This window comes from Chrysemys picta, chromosome 12 (assembly GCF_011386835.1).
Source record: "Chrysemys picta bellii isolate R12L10 chromosome 12, ASM1138683v2, whole genome shotgun sequence".
In the NCBI taxonomy this organism is placed as follows: Eukaryota; Metazoa; Chordata; order Testudines; family Emydidae; genus Chrysemys; species Chrysemys picta.
This window is the reverse complement of record NC_088802.1, coordinates 49,434,158-49,453,554: the sequence shown is the minus strand read 5'-3', so window position 1 is coordinate 49,453,554 and position 19,397 is coordinate 49,434,158. Positions and strand designations below refer to the sequence as shown.

At 44.8% G+C, this 19,397-nt stretch overlaps 1 protein-coding gene across 12 annotated transcripts in view; it reads left to right on the top strand.

Moving 5' to 3' along the window:
* The first annotated feature begins 635 nt into the window (after positions 1-635).
* PECAM1 (platelet and endothelial cell adhesion molecule 1) overlaps positions 636-19,397 on the top strand; it is a 55,939-nt gene continuing 37,177 nt past the window's right edge. For 8 of the 12 annotated variants that reach the window (XM_008167606.4, XM_008167604.4, XM_005282900.5 and 5 more), the window contains exons 1-7: positions 669-1,262; positions 1,444-1,470; positions 6,935-7,225; positions 9,515-9,814; positions 12,052-12,321; positions 14,733-14,993; positions 16,707-16,994. In XM_008167606.4, coding sequence (XP_008165828.2) covers positions 1,229-1,262; positions 1,444-1,470; positions 6,935-7,225; positions 9,515-9,814; positions 12,052-12,321; positions 14,733-14,993; positions 16,707-16,994 — 1,471 coding nt within the window. In that variant the 5' untranslated portion in view covers positions 669-1,228. Of the gene's footprint in view, positions 1,263-1,443; positions 1,471-6,934; positions 7,226-9,514; positions 9,815-12,051; positions 12,322-14,732; positions 14,994-16,706; positions 16,995-19,397 lie in introns of all 12 variants that reach the window. The other 4 variants (XM_065563620.1, XM_065563619.1, XM_065563618.1 and 1 more) reach the window with 2 other exon arrangements.

The window sequence follows — 19,397 nt, the reverse complement described above, 5'->3', positions numbered from 1 at the left end:
TCACACCATGGCCCCAATTCACCGTTTCCCTGTACATTGTGCAAAGTTTTACACCCATTTTACCTTCACTTTGCACTCAGTCCAGCTCTAGTTCACACCCACTGAGTTTTAATTTCAAGGCTTTAGGCTCAAAATGAAACATGGCCAAAATCACAAACTTCAACTTGGTTTTCATGTCTAGAAACTGCAGATTTCAATGCCCCAAAACAAAACAAAACAAAACAAAAACAAAACCCACAAATCGATCCTTGTTCACCTTAACCTCACCCTAGAGAAGGTTCACAAAACTTCCAACCAAATTCCCAGATTCAAACAGTCTCAAACTTTTGGAAAATTTAGCTATGGTTCGGAAATTTGACCCCTGAGCCTTGTTGCCACTGCTGGTTCAAATTTCTAATAGGAGACAGATCCCAAAACCAGATAACTGTGGGGATTTGGGTTTTATGGGTGTGTATATTTTGCACAGCTTTAAATATAACAGATAAAAAACATTAGTACACATTTATTTTTATATGCCCAATGGTAATCTGCATTAGGATCTCATTGCTCTAGGGGCTGTACCACTATATTTGCTTAAGTGAATTTAACTTGCCACGGTACCTACAGTGGAGCCCATGCATCACAATAGAAATTTCAGTCCCATACAGAGTGCAGCAAAATAGTGGGACAAACTTGTGAGCAGACATAGTGGGACAAACACATAGTTATGCTACATATCTAAATCCACTCTGAAAGGGTTTTCAGTGCCAGAAGGAAGAGGAATAGTCTACTGGGAATCCAGCAAGATCCAACAGTAAATGTAATTCTGATTTTTAAATGGTTAAGCATGACTTAAAAATATATGTATTGACAGGAGTCTCAGGATAAATGTCACTGGGACTTCTTGTTTTTTAATACACCTTCGGAACCTAAACAAAGCAATTGAGTTCAGTGGGTCTCTCAGGAAAAGACCAGTCACTTCCTGAGCAATAATCTGCCTGTTAGCAGCAGATAGATTCTCATTGTTTGCCACTTCCACTTTCCAGTAATGAGAACGATTACTTGACCAATATCTAGCCAGTTTCTGCCGAAGTTGTGGAAAAACCTACAGTTTTTCATAGCAAAGTTGCATTACTGGTTTCTTCCCAAAAATCAAAACTTCTGTGGAGCTTTAGGACTGCGAGGCATAACCAACCAGAGCTGATGATCAGTTTATTCTGTAACTAGGTGACTGCTCTCCAACGACAAGATGTATTTCGCTGTGCTGGTGATTCTCTTACACTGTAAGTTCACTGTTTAAATATTTGCATGCGTTTTTTATGTTGATAGTATGTATGTTTTTTGATCAACCTGAAACAAACATTTTTCAGAATTCTCTGTCATAAAGAATTTCTAAATTTTTGCATTTTGTCCTTAAACACAGTCTTTAAGCTTTGAATATAACATTTCCTCTCACTTTTCCAGGTCCAAGTCTAAAAGCTCAAGACGATGGTGAGTTGTGACCTTTCTTCTAAAATTCTTGATATGCCAAAGACTTAATTCTGCTCTGGTCTCCGTTACTGTGGTGTGGATCCACAGTGGAGTTACTCTGGATTTGCAGGGATATAACTCAGAGCAGAATTTGACCCATGTAAAATGATTTAACTTGAAGTCTGTTTTTGTTTAAAAAAATGCCAGAAAATGTGCTTGGATGGTCAGTTAGAAACAGAATCCCATCCAGATATCTTGGGTAAAATCCTGACTCCACTGAAGTCAATGGGGGTTTTTGTAGGATTATTTATTATATAAGATTCCTTATTGCAATGATAAATGTTCAATGCGAGTAAACAGCATCGGTGATGTGCAATATACAAAGTTTTCAAACATCTTCATTTAGTCTTTAACCCAAAATACTGGCAAAAAGGACCCTGACGGGCAGTGTTTGCTGCTGCAAACTGTGTTTCAATTAGCAGTGTGCTGCCAATATTTTTTCCTTCAGGGACACCTCCTTTCCCCCCCCCCAATAAATCTCATTTGACAGGGTTCACAAAAGAAGGGATCGAATGGGGAATCTAGTTACTAGCGCTGTCATATTTAAACAAAGCCACTGTCTCGTCCCCATAACCCAGGAGGGAGGCGAGACCATTTGGTAGATGTAAATCAAGGGCACTTGCTGGATGTATTTACCCTTTGTTCTGCAAAATATCCAGAAAGTACTGAAAGTTCCAGCATGATGTTGAAACCGTGTCCTTTTGAAACTGGGTGAAGTGGGTGATAGCCTTGTGGGCTATCCTCCTTCCTCCCTTATGCTGGGAAATGCCTGGTACCGTCGGGTCCATTAGAATGCAAAAAAGATTTTCAGAGGCCTTTTCATGAGTGCCAAAGCAAAGTTATGTCTGGCTAGGAGGAGTTACAAGTAAACAGGGAGGGGGCAACTCCACCAGAGGCAGGAAAACTGCCCCACCTCATCTTTCACTTTGGTGGTTGAATGTGAACAAGGGTTCTTAGGAGCTCCCTCTAGCTAACCGGTAATTTAAATTCTGAAGCAATCTGGGCATAGCCACCAGCCGTTAATTTTAGGGCAAGAAAAAGCAAGCAAAGCCCATAAACTTGTTTTCCTTTACTTGTTTATAGCTACGTGAATAAGACTTATAGCTAATAATGTATCATTTTTGAGGTGATAAAGGAATAAATATTTCTTTATTAAATAAATACTTTGATGCAATTAAAATAAAAAAAGCTGGTAGGGTATTACCTTGCCATCTGCTGGAAAATTGTAACAATGATCCGATGGATCTGGATGGAATTTTTCATATTAAGAGGCGAGAGTATATTTATTAATAACAAAGATATATTTATAGGGCCAGATTCTGCTGTTCTTATTTACCCTTCTTTTAATGGGGTGTGCTGCTTAAAAAATCATAGTACCATATGGTCCAAAGGGGTTGGAATTAGATAGGGGCCTTGATTCAGCAAAATCCATAAGCATGTGCTTAACTTTAAATCCCTTGAAACACATGCTCAAGTGTCATCGAAGTCAGAATGGTGAGAATCAATCTTGATATAATCCCATTGAAGTCAGTAGAGTTACACCAAGGATTAATTTGACCCATTGCATGAAGGTATTATGCAGTTTCTCCTGATTGATTGTAGTTCTGACGTGCGTTACTTCCCGTCAGTATTCTGGACCTCGACTGTTCCTAAGTAGAGGCTTGTGTACAGCAATGGGAGATTTGGCGAGGCAAGGATTTCAGGATCAGGCCCTCAATTGGCACATTTTAAAAATCATTATTTACTAGAACATTTTTGCCACACTGGAGTGCATTAGAGTTTAACAAAATAGCAGACCTAGTATACAACAGCGGGAGGTGAGCTATGCAGAGTTTGCCTGATTGAGGCTTGTGGGTTATGGAAGCAGATTGAATTTGCAATCATGAGCTCCTCAATCCTATTTGGGCCACCAGAAAACTGGGAAATTGTGTGAGAAACTGTAATTATTTCCTGCAGGAAAAAATGAAAGTTTTCTCCGATTATTTCTCTATCTTGCAATTATGGGTTTTAACTGTTCCTTTGCTATTCACCAAGAAAGAGACCTAAATTTAAATAATCTGAATATTGTGACATCAACTGACAAAACTCCGGAAAATGTGACACTTGACCGTGTTGCTGGTTTACCTGTCTGCATGATAAAAGATACACAGTGACTGGAGACAGAGTTGAAGCGTTTGAGGCTGGTTGTTCAGGAAAGGGAAGATAAATAAAGCCTGATCTAAAATGTCAGGTCGACCAAGCAGTTAAGGAGAAGTTATGGTCCTTATATAGAGTTAAGGTGTGTCACTCAGAAAATGCCATTATACATGTGTATATATAAGGGTAAGACTTACAGTGACAAAGTCGAGGTCTCTATATAAAGGACCATAACTTCTCCCAACTTGGGTAAGTAAAGCCCAATGTTTAGACAGTTAGAAGTTCAACAGCTCAGGACAATTTGAGTAACATGGACATCACACGTACACATGCCTAAGGCTACATCTTCACTAGAAACGCTGTAGTGCTTCAGTGTAGAAACTCATTACAGCAACGAGAGGAGTACTGGAGCCCAGTCCTGCAACCAGGTTCTCCTGTCGCTGTAGTTAATCTACCTCCCCAAGAGGTGGTAGCTAGGTCAGTGGAAGAATTCTTCCATCAGTCTAGCGCTGTCTACACCGGGGGCTAGGGTGGCTTATCTATTTCACTCAGGGGTGCGGACTTTTCACATCCTTGAGTGGTGTAGCTGGGTCGACCTGACATTTTTAGTGTAGAACTGACCTAAATTTATTCATGCGAGTAGTCCCATTGAGTTCAATTGGCCTGCTCAGATGTGTAAGGTTACTTAAGTGCAGAAGTGTTTGCAGAATGGGAGCCCTGAGTAACCGTTATCCGAGAGGACAAAGTAAAAGTATAGAATTTCACAAAATCTCCCAAAAATTCAGCGCTTTTGATCCTGAAAAAGCTCCCTGAAAAATTATACTGAATCCAACATTCATGTTAAAAAAGCCTAAACAATAATATACATTCAGAAATAAAACTCTGCATTTAGCTGGCTGTAAGGATGGGCCTGAGACTATAGATTTACTCTCACAGGTTGTCCTTACCTGGGAAAATCATCTCACTGAAATCAGTGGGGCCACTCATGTAGGGTAAGGACTACTCACAGGAGCAAAAGTTGGAAGATCAGGCTTTCTTTATCTTCCCTTTCCTGAAAGATCAGCCTCAAACGTCAGTACAGAAAATACGGCCAATGCTTCAACCGTGTCTCCAGTCACTGTGTATCTTTTATCACGCAGCCAGGTAAAGCAGATAAAGGAACCTGGAATAACTCCCGGGACTTCTGCTAAATTATTCCAGCGATCAATTTGGTCCAAGGCCTACAGGGTTAGATACAGCAGCACATTGGGCTGCTCTGCAATTTTCCATTACCCAAATAAGTATAATGGTTGGCTTTTCCTCTGTTGCGGAGACTCCTTGCTATCGGACTTGAAACAATGAATCACGAGAGATAAGCGGACCAGAACAAGTCAGCTGCAGACCCATTTAGCTCTCTCTCCTCCCAGTTCTAGTACACACATTTCTCATCCTACTGCAGAGAGAATGGAAATTCAGTAGAGCTGGGCTCAAGCAAACTGGGTTTTCCTTTTGCAAAACCCTATCCGTTGGGGTTTTTGTTCTGCAAATCCCAATCAAGAGGTGTTTGCAACCAAGTCCCATTTCATTCAAGCCCCCCAAGTTCAAGTGTGCGTATGTATGTTTGAAGGGATACGCAAATGTGATTTAAAATGTCTAGTTTTCTCTAATATCTAAAAGTCAGTGACCTCAGGAAAGATTTTCCTGTGGTCAAGTTTCTAGAAGAACAGCTGTCTCTGGGAATTGGAGATGAGTAATTCATGGCAGCCCAGGAAGTTCTACAATGAGTTTCAGGGGGAAACAACTTTTTTTTGGGGTGAAGAATGCCCTGTTCTCTTATCCTCACCTCTTTCTCCTCTTCAAGGGGGTAGCATCTGAGATGACACTATGGAGAGAGGAAAAAAAGGTGGCTGAAAAGTTTGGTGTTTCACATTGCTGTGAATACAGAGGTTTGATACAAAGGGCCCAGTCCTGCTCTTGTTTGAAATCAATAGCAAAATTTCCATTTAGCTCAATAGGGCGGACAAAGTTCTGAAATATTTCATACAAACCCCTTATGCACTGTGCCTCTAACTTCTTTAGTCACCACATTTCTTTTCTTGATGTTTCTTTTTCTCATTTCTTTTCTTTTCTCTCCCATCTTTGCTTAGCACTTCCTATAGTCTTCACTTTTGTTCTCTGCCTGAGATAACTTCGCTCCAGAGCAGAGCACCAGCACAATTTATGCACTATTCAAGCAGGACTTAAACAGTGTATAGTGACTCTTTGCACAAGGGTGGATCCCACCCCACCCAATCTTGCCTTCCTTAACTATAACTGTTACAAAAGAGCATTCTCTTTAGACATTATTAGAGTCTGTGGCAGGCTGTCCTGCCTCCCCCAGTTGAAACGGAATTTCAGGAAATCCCACCCACTAGGAGATGAGATATCCTGGAGTGCTGAATTAACTCTGAGGATTCAATGGGTGGGCCAGCATGGGTTGTCTTTAGGCCACATGACTTTTCAAACTGTAGTGACAACAACCGTGTTAAAACACAATTGATGCCAGAATGGCTCCTAGGTGGTTCCTCTGACCAGTGGGGACATGAATCTGAGCAGTATGTTAAAACTAGGGCTTTGCAAAATATTCACAGCAAAAGGCAAAAGTGCTCAAAATTGCATTTCCCCCTCCCTGCTCTCCATTTCATCTTGTAATTTAAAAAAATCACTTCATTGTACGGAAGTGTTGCTTGAAAATGAAAGCAAATCATGGGAGGGGAACCTTGAGCATCGACCACAAAAATCCTTAAAAAACAGGATTGAGAGGTGGGCTAAAATAGTAATGGTAGCACAGTATAATCCCAGTTATCTGAAAAGCCTGGTGGACATCCAAAAGTTTCAGATAACCAGGATTCAGATAAACAGAAGTGCTATTAACTAGCATGGGGCTACATGGGGGGAACACTGTGGATTCAGATAACGAGGATTTTTGAAAAAAGGGAATTCGGATAACTGGAATTATATTGCATTTGTATTGGGGTAGCACTGACACACCCAATCAGGGCTCCATAGTGCAAGGCATTATACAAATATAGACTCTGATTCTGCAATCACATGCATCTTTTCATCTGCTTGGAGCCCCGTACACTTCAGTGGGAGTCTGTTTGTGTGGATCTAATTGCAGGCTCAGGGCCAGAAAGTAGGATCGTGCCTGTCTCACAGAGCTCTCAGCCTTTAGCAATTGCAATGAGCATTATGTAGCAACTTCAGAGAACAGCATTGCTTTGGATAAACTGAAACTAAATGTGACTTTTCCCCCCCGTTCCCTATCAAGTTATTACCATCAACAAAGTTGAACTCACTGCGCCATCCCTGAAAGTGAAGAATGGAATGTCAATTGAACTCACCTGTATTGTGGACATTAGCAAAAGCACGAGCTTCCAGATGCAGCATGCTTTTTTATTTTACAAGGATGACAGTCTTCTGCATAATACCACGTCGGAGCAAAACAGAACACGTTACAAAATATCGCCAGCTCGATTTGCAGATTCGGGAAGCTACAAGTGCACTGTGGAGGCAAACAGGAAGACTAAAAGCAGCAATGATTTGGATGTTCGAGTTGAGGGTATGTATCCCTTCAACCATGGCTATCTTCTATGTTACAAAAAGCAGAGTAGATTATGTCCTACTCTATCAATGTACATTAATAATAATACTCTAGCACTTTTCATCCGGAGGTCTCAAAACACGTTGCAAAGGAGGGCAGTACTATCAGTAAAATGAGGATAAGCTGAAGTCACAGAGAGGTGAAGTGACTGGCCCAAGATCACCCAGCAGGCCAGTGGCAGATCCTCACTCCAATTCCTAAAGAACAGATTCTTATGTCATACAAAGCAAAAAAATCACCCTGCAGCTGGTACTATTGGCATCTGGGGGGCAGTTTCACAGCCAGTCTTTTTCCCTCCTCACCACTTATGAGGACAGGGAGCATATGCATATCCCTGTCCCCTTCCCCAACGTTCCTTGTTCTGGCCTACAATTTCATATTGTCCCTCTTGGAATGGCAACTCCCAGAAAGCCTGGGTCCAGGGCTCTGCTGGGCCTGTACCCTGCCTTAAAGGAGTGGCTCTCAACCTTTCCAGACTACATACCCCTTTCAGGAGTCTGATTTGTCTTTTGTACCCTCAAGTTTCACCTCACTTAAAAACGACTTGCTTACAAAATCAGACATAAAAATACAAAAGTGTCACAGCGCACTATTACTGAAAAATTGCTTCCTTTCTCATTTTTATCAATAATTATAAAATGAATCCAATTGGAATATAAATATTGTACTTTCATTTCAGTGTATAGTGTATAGAGCAGTATAAACAAGTCATTGTATGAAATTTTAGTTTGTCCTGACTTCACTAGTGCTTTTTATGAAGCCTGTTGTAAAACTAGGAAATATCTAGATGAGTTGATGTCCCCCTGGAAGATCTCAGCAGACTCCCAGAGGTACATATCCCCCTGGTTGAGAACCACTGCCTTAAAGGACCAGTACCCCCAGTTCCAATATCCAAATGGGGAAATCAAGTTTTCCCTGTTGCTTGTTCCAGTGTAGGAGCTAGAAACATTGATGAAGAAGGGTGACCTTCGTGCTTCAAACATGGTGCCATTGCTGAGTGCAGCACTTCCAAAGGGCTCCTGTCCAGGTTGATGCTACCATGGTTCTTGCTTAATACAGGGATGGGGGTACAGGAGTGTAGACATTTCTGTTACTGGTCACTGGCCTGTCTCATGAATTTAGGGCCACATGTTCAATGGAGGGTACAGCGGCTGCCCTCAGAAGCCCCAGATTTGTATGCGGTTAATGTCTCTGTATGTCAAGTTACTTACACAAATAAGCAGCCAGTTTACACACATTAATACAGGTTTACTCAAGAAGAACCCAGCTTCCTTTCTTTCCACCTATAAACAAAAAGGCAGGGACAGAGATCAAGCCTATACTGGCTCAAAGCAACATGCCTATGTCAGATGTGAACATTACCACTCACAGTTATTTCTTGCATGCTACCATTAAATGATTAATTTCAGTAACACAGAGATGATTTCAGTCTTCCTCTGTATACTTCATATCCTCCAGTTGTGGTGTGTGAAAGGGCATCTGGATTGTGCTAGAGTGATGCTCATTTCATTTTAAAGTCTGCTTATCTCTTGTTACTATGGAACACACTCACAGCTGAGGGGGAACTTTCTATAAAGTCTAAGAGCTGGCCCCTCCAGATTCCTGACCAGGACTTTGGAGCATCCTCAGAAGAGGCTGCCACAGAAAACCTTTCCCAGGTTTTACACTGAGCCCAGTGCCTGCTGGGACAGGACACTGCATATGGGGTCAGCGCTGTGTGAAAACTCATACAGTGTGGACACAATAAAGCTCAGTCATGTAACTTACTCTGGAGCCCCAGTAGGGTGACCAGATAGCAAGTGTGAAAAATCGGGACGGGGGTAGGGGGTAATAGGAGTCTATATAAGAAAAAGCCCCAAATATCGGAAGCTTTGTTGGTATAGTTGCATTCATGCTGGGAGTGCTTTGCCAGTATGGTATACTGGTAGAATGTGCCCAGGGCAAACATCGCCTAAGTTAGCTAGGAACGTGCACTGTGGGATGTCCAATGGTGCAGAGTTATGGGATGAGAGAGGTCTTGATTCACTGGTTACAGCGGTATGATTGGAGTGTCCATCCACACAGCAAAACATTACCCTAAAGTTCCTGGATGTCCAATTCCAGACTTTGGTCAGCTGTAAAAATCTGTCCTGGGTCTGGGATCAGATTGTTTCTGCCTGTCCATTAAAATAGCCACTAGCACAATTGTCATAGACAGTCTCTGCTTTAGGTCTGTCTAATTATATTTGCTTGTTTTCTTTTCCAAAGGGCTGTCCCAGCCAAAACTGACTGCCCTGAAAAGAGAAGTAACGGAGGGTGAAGTTGTGACTTTACGGTGTGAAGTACCAGAAGAAAAGCCTCCCTTCATTTTCTTGTTCCGTAAACTATTGCCCAATCAACAGTTCCAAAAGAAAAGCAAGCAAGAATTAAAAGAAAACTTCGCATCTGTTGAATTTCCTGTTGAAGAGGGGGATCGAATATTGCGTTTTCAATGTATTGCCAAGGTTACTTCAGCAGTCTATTCTGAAACATCAGAGCCCAGTAACATGACAATTGTTACAGTTGTGGGTAAGTGGCTTAGGCCTGGTTTATTCTATAGAGTTAGGTCGACTCAAGGCAGCTTATGTCGACCTAACCATGTAAGAGTCTACACTAAAATTTCGCTCCCGCTGACATAACTCTCCTGCTACACCGACAGTAATTCCACCTCCATGAGAGGCGTAGAGTCAACGTCAATGTAGTTAGGTCGACACAGTGTCAGTGTAGACACTGCGTTGCTTACATCGACAGTTGCTGACTTTCAGAAGATGCCCCACACTGATAGTTCAATCGGTGCAAGCGCTCCTGGTGAGGACATGCACCGCCGACACAAGCAGCAAAGTGTTCACACGCACAAGCGATGTAATTACTGTGGCAGCTGTATGTTGACATAAGTCAGGTCGACTTAATTTTGTAGTGTAGACATGCCCTTAGTTTGTGCCCTTACATTTCTTTGCTCGTGTCACAGGGTGACTGACCCCGTAAGAGGCCAGGAAGGGGCAGGGGAGAGCTGCTTGACAATAGACTGAGCACATGTCTGCATTTTGAGCTGGGGATGTGGTTTCCAGCTTGAGGAGACATACACATGCTAGCTCTGATTGAACTAGTGTGCTAAAAACAGAGCATTGCCATGGCAGTTCAAGTAGTGGGAAGGGCTAGCCCAGTACATACCCACCGAGGACCATAGGTACGTACTCGGGGCAGTAGCCCCTCCCACTGCTTGTGGCACTGTGGCTATTTTTAGGATGCTTGTGCAAGTATGTCTCCTTGATCTGGAAATCACACCCTCAGCTTGAAGTGTAGACGTATCCTGAGAGAGTCAGGAAGGGGCAGGTGAATGCTGCCTGAGAACAGAGGAGAGACATACCGATAGCAGCAGCAAGTGGCCAGAGGGAAAGAATTGCAGGAGACCGGAAGGAGAGCGGTAACTGTCAGTTGCTGGTGATGAATTGTGAGGAAAGCGGTTGGGGGGACTGGCTAGACTTGGGAAATGGAACCCTGCTGAGTTTCAGGAAGGTTTATGCAAAGGCCTTAGGAATGAGGAGAAGAACCATTCAGTCAGTATAAGCTCGACCCAGGAGCAGGGGTAGGACTCACAGAAGGAGGCCAGAGGAGTGGAACACTGTGGGGAGCTCTCTTGCAGGAGACCTGACTTAGGGCTACAAAAGCCATGTGGAAGAGAAGCAGGTGTTAAGACTCTCAGGTAGATGCTTGGAGAGTGGGGCCCCGGAATCGGGGCTAAAGGAGCTGGGACAGAGAATGACTCTCGGGTGGGTGACCTGTGAACAGTGAGCTTTGGGACTGAAGAGCTGCTGCCTTGTAACCTTGTTTTACTGTGTGGTTTTGAGAGGAATTGTTTTTACTACAAGGGATCTGTTGATTGTGACACTTTTTATATGGAAAAAAGGGTTTGAATTTGCCACAGAGAGAGACAATATTCCTTTGCACGGGTGGATGAAGGGGACACTGAGGTAGATTGTGGCCATGCATCACCGCGCTTGTCCGCAGGGGGGCACCTCTGTCAGGGGTTCCCTGTAACCGCTTGTAATTCTTATAATTTGTTGTTTGCCTGGGTTGAAAACATGGACATCTTGAAATGGTGATATCGTTTTTAGTTAAAAACATAGTCCCCTGTGCGACTGTATGAGAATGCTGCAGTATTTGTAAGGGACAGAGCAGATCTGTTTCTTGGTTTACTGGGGGGCAGATAGGTGTGAACTAAAACCCTGGATCCATACGCCCCCAAATGGCGTCAGTGTCCAGGATCCAAATCCAGGATCCTCGGGGTTAGATTCTAACGTGTTTTGATCTGTGCTGTTAGGTCCGCTGATTACTATGTGCCCACCCATCACTTCAGTTGAAGTTGTGGGTGCTCTGTAACTTGCAGGACTGGTCCCCAAGAGAAATGTGAGTCTTGATTCATATACAGCACATCCCTCTGTGTACAACACTGTACACCACTTGTTATTGTCATGAGCAAAGATGATGGAAAATTGCAGGTTCAAAAATTATTGGAGTCTTCCTGCAATTGTAGCTGGGTTCTCTTACAATCTAAGCTTCAGTTTAAAATAAAAAGATTGTAGACAGAGCTTTCACCATGTGAACTGATGCATTGCTTCCTTGTTAACGCAGCTCTGCAGAAAAGGGTCTCTAGCCAAACAATAGCAGCAACAAAGATGTGAATGCCTTACCCACCCAAACAAACACTTTCTTTTAAAAAAGAGAAGGTTAATGTCACAATGGCTTTATATTTTATTGCCTTTCAGAACCGTTTTCACATCCTAAACTGACATCCAAGTCCCCATGGAACATTACAGAAGGAGACAGAATTGACATTGTGTGCACAACGATTCTAGTCCGGAAATATGAACTTGAAATCCTCATCCAGAAAGACAGCAGGATACTGAACAGTACACGAGGTCAGAGTTCTGTGACCTACTCTACAATAGCCACAGTGGAGCACAATGGCAATTACACGTGCAAAGTGGAACTGGGGAGAGTGTCCAAAACCACCAGCATGAACATTGTTGTGGCAGGTAGGAGCACTGTTAATTCGTAGATCTTGCTTAGCTTAGGAGGGTGACACTCGTATTCCTGAGTTCTAATCCTGGCTGACACTGAGGCTCAGATGCTCAAGGGTATTTAGGTGTCTAACTCCCATTCATTTCAATGGGAGATAGGCACCTAGATAACTTTGAGGGTCTGGGCCTGACCACTGCTTAGCCAAGATCCCATTTGTACTACAAAGGTGACCAAATGAACTTAGGGCTGTGGGGGGGAAGAGTGATTAAAAAAAAAAATCCTGATTATAAAATGGTTTGGTCTCATCCACAGTGGCAAGAGCAGCCATGTTAGAGAAGGGCCATAGTCTAGCCATGATAAATCCACCACGTGGCTGTTCTGTAGTGTGTATGGACCCTTATCCTCTCTGTCCTTCAGTTTGCTCCAGGGGTAGAATGAAGATGGTAATATTTTTCTGGGACGTTAATAAAGTACTCTGGAAATGTAAAATGCTATACCAGTAGAAGGTACTGATAAATCCATGGCCACCCGGCATTTCATGGTTAGCATTAAACTGCATGCCTTGGCCATTTGGAACTTCACAGTGACAATAGGGTTAAACATATCCATCTGCTCCAGAAGCATAGCCCTCTAGAACTTTAGCTAAAGGAGAATCTTCTTAAACTGCTCGCTGTGTAAAGTCTATGACTTGCGATTGAGCAAGTCTCATTTCATCCAGTAGAGGACAGTGGTGCCACACACAAGCTGGGTCATTGCATGAGTTATTGTTGTTTTTCTTATTATGTTATAATGAATGAGGATTCCCTAGGATTTTAATAATGTAAATTGCAGAATATCCATGTAGCCACATGGCCAGCATCATGCGCAGATTGGTTGAATATCTGTTTTGTTTAATGTAGGCTCTTATGTCATCAACCGTCACTGTAGTATTTCTCTGCTCTGTTCTTTTTAAATAATTATCCTTCTGGCTTAAGACAAGGGCAGGTGAACCTTTTTGGCTAAAGTAAGAACCAAACCTGGACCTTCACCAAGAACTCAAACTGAACTATTTTCATGGAGATCCAGAAGAAACTTTTGGCCATTTCACTATTGTCCATTTTCATATGCAGTTCTTGGCTCTAGCTATGTCTGCACCAAAAAGTGCTAAAATACCATGAGAGAGGCTGTTTTTGCCAATTTACAGTCTGTCAGGGACCCCCCCCCCCCCCCCGAAGAAATCTGACACCAGATTCTTGTGATACTTCCAGCCTTTAAATTCTAGGTTGGAGATTAATCTACCCACATTAATTCCTGGATTCCATGTGGTGCTGACATCTGCTTTGGCTAACTGGGGCCGGAGGGGGGGGGGCATGTCACGTGCATTCCTAAATATTTTTGTGTATCTCTGCTGCCTCGTTCTGGAAGGTATGTCAGACCTGCTCAAGGGTTTGTGATTGTGTTTCTCTTTAGTGGTCAGAGAGTCACAGAGAATACGAACATCAGTATTACCACAGCTCTTGGAGATACTTCTTTAGCTTGAGTAGTTGTAGCCTGTCCTTTTGGAGCTGAAGGTCCTGTATATGTGCGATTCATTTAGCAACTGTTGTGTCCATTGCTTGTGGCCAAGGATTTGTTGTGCCTTGTAAAGAGGTACTGTCCTCTTAAGGCCAGAGCAGGTAATTACACAGTTTTGTATGTCCAGGGAAGCGACTGAAGCAGTTGTAGGAGAGAGGAAGATGGTCCCAAGGAGCAGTTAGTGCCTGAAAGGGAGGGTTTAGGGCCATCCCAGACCAGCGTTCCTTTAAGGGTCTGGGACCAGGAGCCTTGTAGCATGGGACAGGCAAGGCTCCCTTCTCTCCCAGCTAGCAGAGACAGGTGTTTGGGGTTATTAGACCCACCTGGGGAAGATCAAGAGCCTGACTTTGACTGGAGGGTGACTCAAATGGAGGCTCCAAGGCCAGTCAAGGGAGAAGCTGGCTGAAGGACGAGTTGGTGAGGGGGGGAAGAGCTCTGTCTGGACAGAGCCTTAGGAAGGAGGGCTGGGAAACTGCTGAACCTGAGGGGAAAGTCTACAGGCTAGGGAGGCCAGGGCTGGAACAAAGTCCCAAGAAGGAGACTCTAAACTTAAGAGGTGAACAGAAAAGGGCCTTTTTGGGAGCTGAATTATATTGAGAGGGATATTACTTCTAAGACCTTGACTATGACCAGATTATTCTGGGAAACTGAGGCAGGGTGCCTGCAGGGCCACTCCAGGCCACAAAGCAGTGCCCTGGGATGGCAATAGTCTATGTTCTATTACCAAGCTGGTGCATAAAAATAGCTAATACACCACAAACAATTCCTCACTTCATTGTGTCCTTCCCCCTGGATAAGTCTGGGAAATGTAGCTACTTTGCCCTTATGCACAACCTGAATTAATTCTATCCATTGTCTATATTTTTGGCAGAGTTGTTTGCCAAGCCAATATTGACTCCTTCTTTGACTGACCTGGATGAAAATGCGAGGTTAAGCCTGTGGTGCCATATTAATGGCTCCCCTAAAGCAAACTTCTCTATCATAAAGAGACCTCCGGAGAACGGCATCTTATTGAAAACTTTCAGCAACTTTACTATTCGAGCCCAGGTGAATGACACCGGGTCCTATGTTTGTAGGGCTGAGATAAAAGGAATCATCAAGGAGAGTAACCCTGTACAGATAACTGTTTACGGTGAGTTGATAAGGAGCTATAAGGGCCCAATCCCACAAAACACTTGAGCACCTCAGTAGTCCAGTGGTTTGCAGGGTCAGGCTGTAACCCTTGAATTAACATGGTGTCTGTACTGTTTGCAAACAGCAAGTAACACTCTGTGTAACTTCCTTGTAGTCTCTACACCGGGGTGGGCAAACTACGCCCCGGGGGCCACATCCGGCCCTCCGGATGTTTTAATCCGGCCCTCGAGCTCTCGCTGGGAAGCAGGGTCCAGGGCTTGTCCCGCTCTGGCACTCCAGCCAGGGAGCGGGGTCAGGGGCTTGCCCCACTCTGCATGGCTCCCAGAAGCAGCAGCATTTCCCCTCTCTGGCTTCTATGTGTAGGGGCAGCCAGGGAGCTCCGCATGCTGCCCCCACCCCAAGCGCCTGCAGACAGGGCAGCGTGCAGAGCTGCCTGGCTGCGCCGCCGCATAGGAGCCGGAGGGGTGACATGCTGCTGTTTCTGGGAGCTGCTTGAAGTAAGCGCCGAGCAGAGCCTGCATCCATGACCCCCTCCGTGCCCCAACCCTGATCCCCCTCCCACCCACCGAACCCCTCGGTCCTAGCCTGGAGCACGTTCCTGCACCCCAACCCCTCATCCCAAGCCCCATCCCAGAGCCCGCACCCCCAGCTGGAGCCCTCACCGCCCCCTGCACCCCAACCCCCTGCCCCAGCCTGGAGCCCTCTCTTGCACCCTGAACTCCTCATTTCTGGCCCCACCCCAGAGCCCGCACCCCCAGTGGAGTCCACATCCCAACCCCCAATTTTGTGAGCATTCATGGCCCGCCATACAATTTTCATACCCAGATGTGGCCCTCGGGCCAAAAAGTTTGCCCACCCCTGCTCTAGACATACAGAACGAGTTCTGTACTGATGCAAACTGGTTCGCTTTTTCCAGGGCCAGCCATAAGTGAAGAAGGAAATTAGCATGTCTTCCCATTTCCATGCCCTGTCACTCCCTTCAAAGGTTTGCTGCATCCCTTTCCCAATGACCTTCCCCTCTATCCTACCTCATGTTACCTTTCTTAGTAGCTGGACATACTTTGCACACCTTTTCAGTCACCAGTTTTTATCTGAAACTCCATCAGCTTCTCCTTTGATTTAGCTCCCCTCTGCCCCACCCCCTCCCAGCAGTCTTCCCAGATCGCAGTAGGAGGCAGAAGTTATCTTGGGGTACGTCTATACTTACCTCCGGGTCTGGCGGTAAGCAATCGATCTTCTGGGATCGATTTATCGCGTCTTGTCTAGATGCGATAAATTGATCCCAGAAGTGCTCGCCGTCGACGCTGGTACTCCTGCTCCGTGAGAGGAGTACGTGGAGTCGACGGGGGAGCCTGCCTGCCGTGTGTGGACCCGCGGTAAGTTCGAACTAAGATACTTCGACTTCAGCTACGTTAGTCACGTAGCTGAAGTTGCGTATCTTAGTTCGAAGTGGGCGGTTAGTGTGGACAAGCCCTGAGTCATGGAGGACTGCACCATAGGGAAATCAAGTTGTCTGCTAGCAATACACCCGTGCAGCCAATGTGGGTAGCTTTCTTTATCCCTTGGAACAAAAGTATAAGCAATCTGTGGATGCTAAATAGGTAGCATATGTTTTACATATCATGTATAAATTAATATGTCTTTAGTTAAGTACTGGTACTAGACTTACCCCTGATACAACTTCTTCAATAACAGTTTTTTCTCCTTTTAGCTCCAGTCTCGGAGCCAGTTCTTTCTGTTGCCAGCCCGTCCACGGAGATGGTGTTAGGGGACACCCTACTCCTACGCTGTCAATCCATGTCTGGAACTCCACCTATAAACTATACGCTCTTCAGAGAAAACAGACTTATTCACACCATCACAGTATTTAATAATACATATGCTGAATTCAGGGACAGACAAACTAAATTAAATAATCGGAGAGAATACAGATGCGAAGCTAGCAACCGTCACTCCAATGCGAAGAGAAGTAGCTATAAGATGAACATCACGGTGATAGGTAAGCCCAACTAACTCTTACAGCTGCTGCTGTAGATGAGTGAGGATTTTAATTTTGAAAATGTCTGTGATAGCGTGTGGTGGACTGAGCAGATTGGACTGAAGTTTATATTAAACCTTTTTTTCAGAAAAATTATGAAATACTTGAGGATCTGAACCTCAGAACACTTTGTGGTGGTCTACAATGCAAAAATTCTACTAGTAAGCTGGATCAAATCAACCAGAGCCACTTTCATTTTAATGGAAAAATACCCTTCACATGTTAGCTGTGACTTTTAAATGGCCTTATTGAATTCAGGCTTACTGCAAAAAGAAAATGACTTGTTCTTAAGTCTTTGAAACTATAAATATGGGTCCAGTCCTGTGTTTCTTACTCATTGGCATAGTCCACTGAAGTTAATGAATAAGAGCTGGAGGATCAGACCCAACTTTTGTATCTTTTTTAGGCAGCGTGGATTAAATGTATGTTTATATATACAGAACTGTTCTCATGGTGGCCCTTGACAACGACAGTGCATGTTAGCTCCAGTGTCCTCGTGAAATTCCTATGTAATTGTGCCATTCCCCAGAGCACAGTCTGGAGAGTTGAACAGCTGTGTCCGCTCAACCCTCCAACATGGGTGCCTTTCCCACTGCTTTTCTGTGAGAACAACCACTCCTGGCCTGTTCATATACTGCCTCTAGCATGCAAAATAACTCCCAGATGAATGATATAACTGCTTCAGTAGGGGCTGGCTAGAATTATGTTGCAGAGCGACACTAGCAAATTCCCTGTCCCAAACTTGTTGTCCAGAAATGTGCATCTTGTACTGCCCAGCTCTTTCCTTCTGTGCAGTACAAGCTCATAGAAAGTCAGTCATCTCATTGATAGAAAATATGCAAGTGGAGGTTTCCAACACGTCAATCCAAACACACACTAGTTTAGATAAAACAAGAGAACAAGTTCATTAACTACAGAAAGATAGACTTTTCAGTGATTACAAGCAATGAGGTATAAAAGTCAGAATTGATTACTGTAACGATGCTGCCTCTGGCGGGACACAGCTGAGAGTATCCATTCAGGACAAATTGCTTAGAGCAGGACAGTCACAGCCCAAAACTGGGTGTCCTTTATTATTAAAGCACACCAAACCAGCCAAACAGAGAGGACTTCGGTTTTACCACACTGGCTAACCAGAAGTCATACAAGCAATTCCCTTAGACCAGGGGTAGGCAACCTTTCAGAAGTGGTGTGCTGAGTCTTCATTTATTCACTTTAATTTAAGGCTTCGCGTGCTGGTGATACATTTTAACGTTTTTTAGAAGGTCTCTCTCTATAAGTCTATATTATAACTAAACTATTGTTGTATGTAAAGTAAACAAGGTTTTCAAAATGTTTAAGAAGCTTCATTTAAAATGTTGATCTTACCCCACCAACATGCTCAGCTCGCTGCCAGCCTGGGGTTCTGTTCACCTAGGCCGGCAGCGGGCTGAGCGGGGCCTGCGGCTGGGACGCCGGCTGGCAAGGGGCTGGCAGCCGGGACCCCAGACCTGGGGGGGTGTTCAGGGGTCAGGGCAGATGGCTGGCGGTGTGTGGGGGGGTGCAGGGCAGAAGGCTGGGTGTGTGGGGGAGTTCAGGGGTCAGGGCAGAGGGCTGGGAGTGTATGGGGGTGCAGGGCAGAAGGCTGGATGTGGGGGGGAGTTCAGGGGTCAGGGCAGAGGGCTGGGGAGTGTGGGGGTGCACGGCAGAAGGCTGGGTGTGGGGGGGAGTTCAGAGGTCAGGGCAGAGGGCTGGGGGGTGTGGAGGTGCCGGGCAGAAAGCTGGGGGGGTTCAGGGGTCAGGGCAGGGGGCTGGAAGGGATATGCCCTGTTCCAGCCCCTTCCCCAATGCCCCAACCCTACCTCTTCTCTGCTTCCTCTATGGAGCAGGGAGCACGCTGCCACTCCTCCCCCTCCCCGTTGCAAGGCCATCAGCTGATTGGCAGCAGGGAGAGGGAGGAGGAGGGTCAGGAAAGCACCACGCTGCGGGAAGAAGCGGGGGAGGAGGGAAGCTTGGCTGCCGCAGGACCAAGCTTCTGCCTCCTGCCCCTGCAGGGGAGAGCGGTGGGCGGGGGGGCTGAGTGGGGCTGGGGGCCAGGACTGTGACAGGCCAATTCTTTAGAATCTAAAATCTAAAGGTTTATTCATAAAAAGAAAGAAATATAGATGAGAGCTAAAATTGGTTAAATGGAATCAGTTACATACAGTAATGGCAAAGTTCTTGGTTCAGGCTTGTAGCAGTGACGGAATAAACTGCAAGTTCAAATCAAGTCTCTGGAGTACATCCACAGATTTGGATGGGTCATTCAGTCCTTTGTTCAGAGCTTCAGTGTAGCAAAGTTCCTCCAGAGATAAGAAGCAGGACTGAAGACAAAATGGAGGGCTT